Source organism: Eurosta solidaginis, chromosome 2 (assembly GCF_040869045.1).
Source record: "Eurosta solidaginis isolate ZX-2024a chromosome 2, ASM4086904v1, whole genome shotgun sequence".
Lineage (NCBI taxonomy): Eukaryota > Metazoa > Arthropoda > Insecta > Diptera > Tephritidae > Eurosta > Eurosta solidaginis.
Genome location: NC_090320.1, coordinates 177,183,216 through 177,184,710, shown reverse-complemented (window position 1 = coordinate 177,184,710; position 1,495 = coordinate 177,183,216). Strand labels below are relative to the sequence as shown.

Genomic DNA, 1,495 nt, shown 5'->3' with positions numbered 1-1,495 from the left:
TTTACTTTGGTCTATGCAATTGACTGTCTTATGCATAGACCAATCGGACTGCATAATACCTACCTACTTTGGTCTGCAATATATATTTTTCTAAAAATGAAAATTGCTCGTTTTTTATTTTGGTTTTCTTATATTTTGATATATATATACCTATACGGTTTTTGATTTTATTCATCACCTTTCGTTTAATTTAAACATTTAAAGTCTTCTCATCTAAAAACTAAGTATAATTTATCATAATGATTTAAAAAAAAAAAATTCTCAGATAATGATTTCAAAAATTAAAGGAAAAAGTAATCACATTTTCAGAAAGGAAAAAGATGTTTTTATAATAAAAATAGATAAAAAGTCTATAGTGTTAATTATATTAATTATTTCCGATTTTTAGTTTATTAACTGTGGTCAATCTATACAGCCTTTTTTTAACAATGTGGAGGCATTTCGATAGTTGCTTATCAGGCTTTACTGACGTCGCCCACAGTCCACCTGTTATTAAAAATAAAATAAATTGAAGAATATATTTAAACAAAAATTAATTTATATACGTACTTATAATAGCATCATACAAGGAAGTATATTTTTTTAGGCAAATCTTGCCATGGACGCCGCCTACATTGACTTCGTTGCACATAGATCTGGAGATAATTTCCTCAAAGTGCTTTTCAGGTTCCCCCTTTAATAAGTGTTTTATTGCGTTAATCTGAAATATTAATTCATAATTATTAGTGGAATTTACAATAAATCAATTATTAAACTTACATATTCATTGATGTTCACCTCATTTATGGCGTTATTGACGCTTTCCATTTCCTCAATGGTTTTTATAGGGAATAGTTTGCTCAAATTCCTCAAATCTGCGTCCTTATTAGCAAGAACGCTTAATTGGGCGCCTTGCTTTGCCTGAACTTCCATCATTTTTTTTTGGTAATCTGGAAAATAATCATTTTTAAAATTATTTGCATCAAAATTTTATTAAAAAAATACCTAGCATGTTGTCAAATTTGGTGTTCAAATCGTCAATTTTAGCCTGCAAAATTTGCACCTTTCACAAGTTTTGTCAATGCTATTGCTGTTGGGGAAGTTGGTATTGTTATTGGTTTTGAGGTAGTTGTTGTTATTGCTGCCGCCGCTATAGTTGTTTTCGCGTTGAATTTGCGAGTCATCTATAGAATTATTTTAAAAATTATCAATCAGTTATGAAGAGTTAGAAACAAAATATTATAATACTCACAAAATATTATTTCATTCTCTTTGAAGTCAAATTGTCTTATCTGATTTGGTTGTTGCTGAGTCATTTTCATATATTTCGTTTTTTTATATTATATTTTTTTTATATTATTTTTTTTATATTATATTTTTTATATTATATTTTTTTTTATATTATATTTTTTTTATATTATATTTTTTATATTACATATTTTTTTATATTATATTTTTTTTATATTCGTTTTGTTTTTTGTTATCTATTAAAATGTGCAGCTATTTAATAAAGGCA

The 1,495-nt window shown here is 26.1% G+C and overlaps 1 protein-coding gene across 1 annotated transcript; it reads right to left on the bottom strand.

Annotated features, from left to right (window-relative positions):
• Positions 1 to 266: 266 nt before the first annotated feature.
• LOC137242465 (uncharacterized) lies at positions 267 to 1,292 on the bottom strand. The gene is made up of 5 exons (XM_067769748.1): positions 1,232 to 1,292; positions 985 to 1,163; positions 760 to 929; positions 550 to 700; positions 267 to 486 (listed from the first exon to the last, which is right to left on the bottom strand). The coding sequence occupies exons 2-5, from the start codon at positions 989 to 991 to the stop codon at positions 368 to 370; spliced, it is 447 nt and encodes a 148-aa protein (XP_067625849.1). The 5' UTR covers positions 992 to 1,163; positions 1,232 to 1,292; the 3' UTR covers positions 267 to 367.
• Between the last annotated feature and the right edge of the window lie 203 nt (positions 1,293 to 1,495).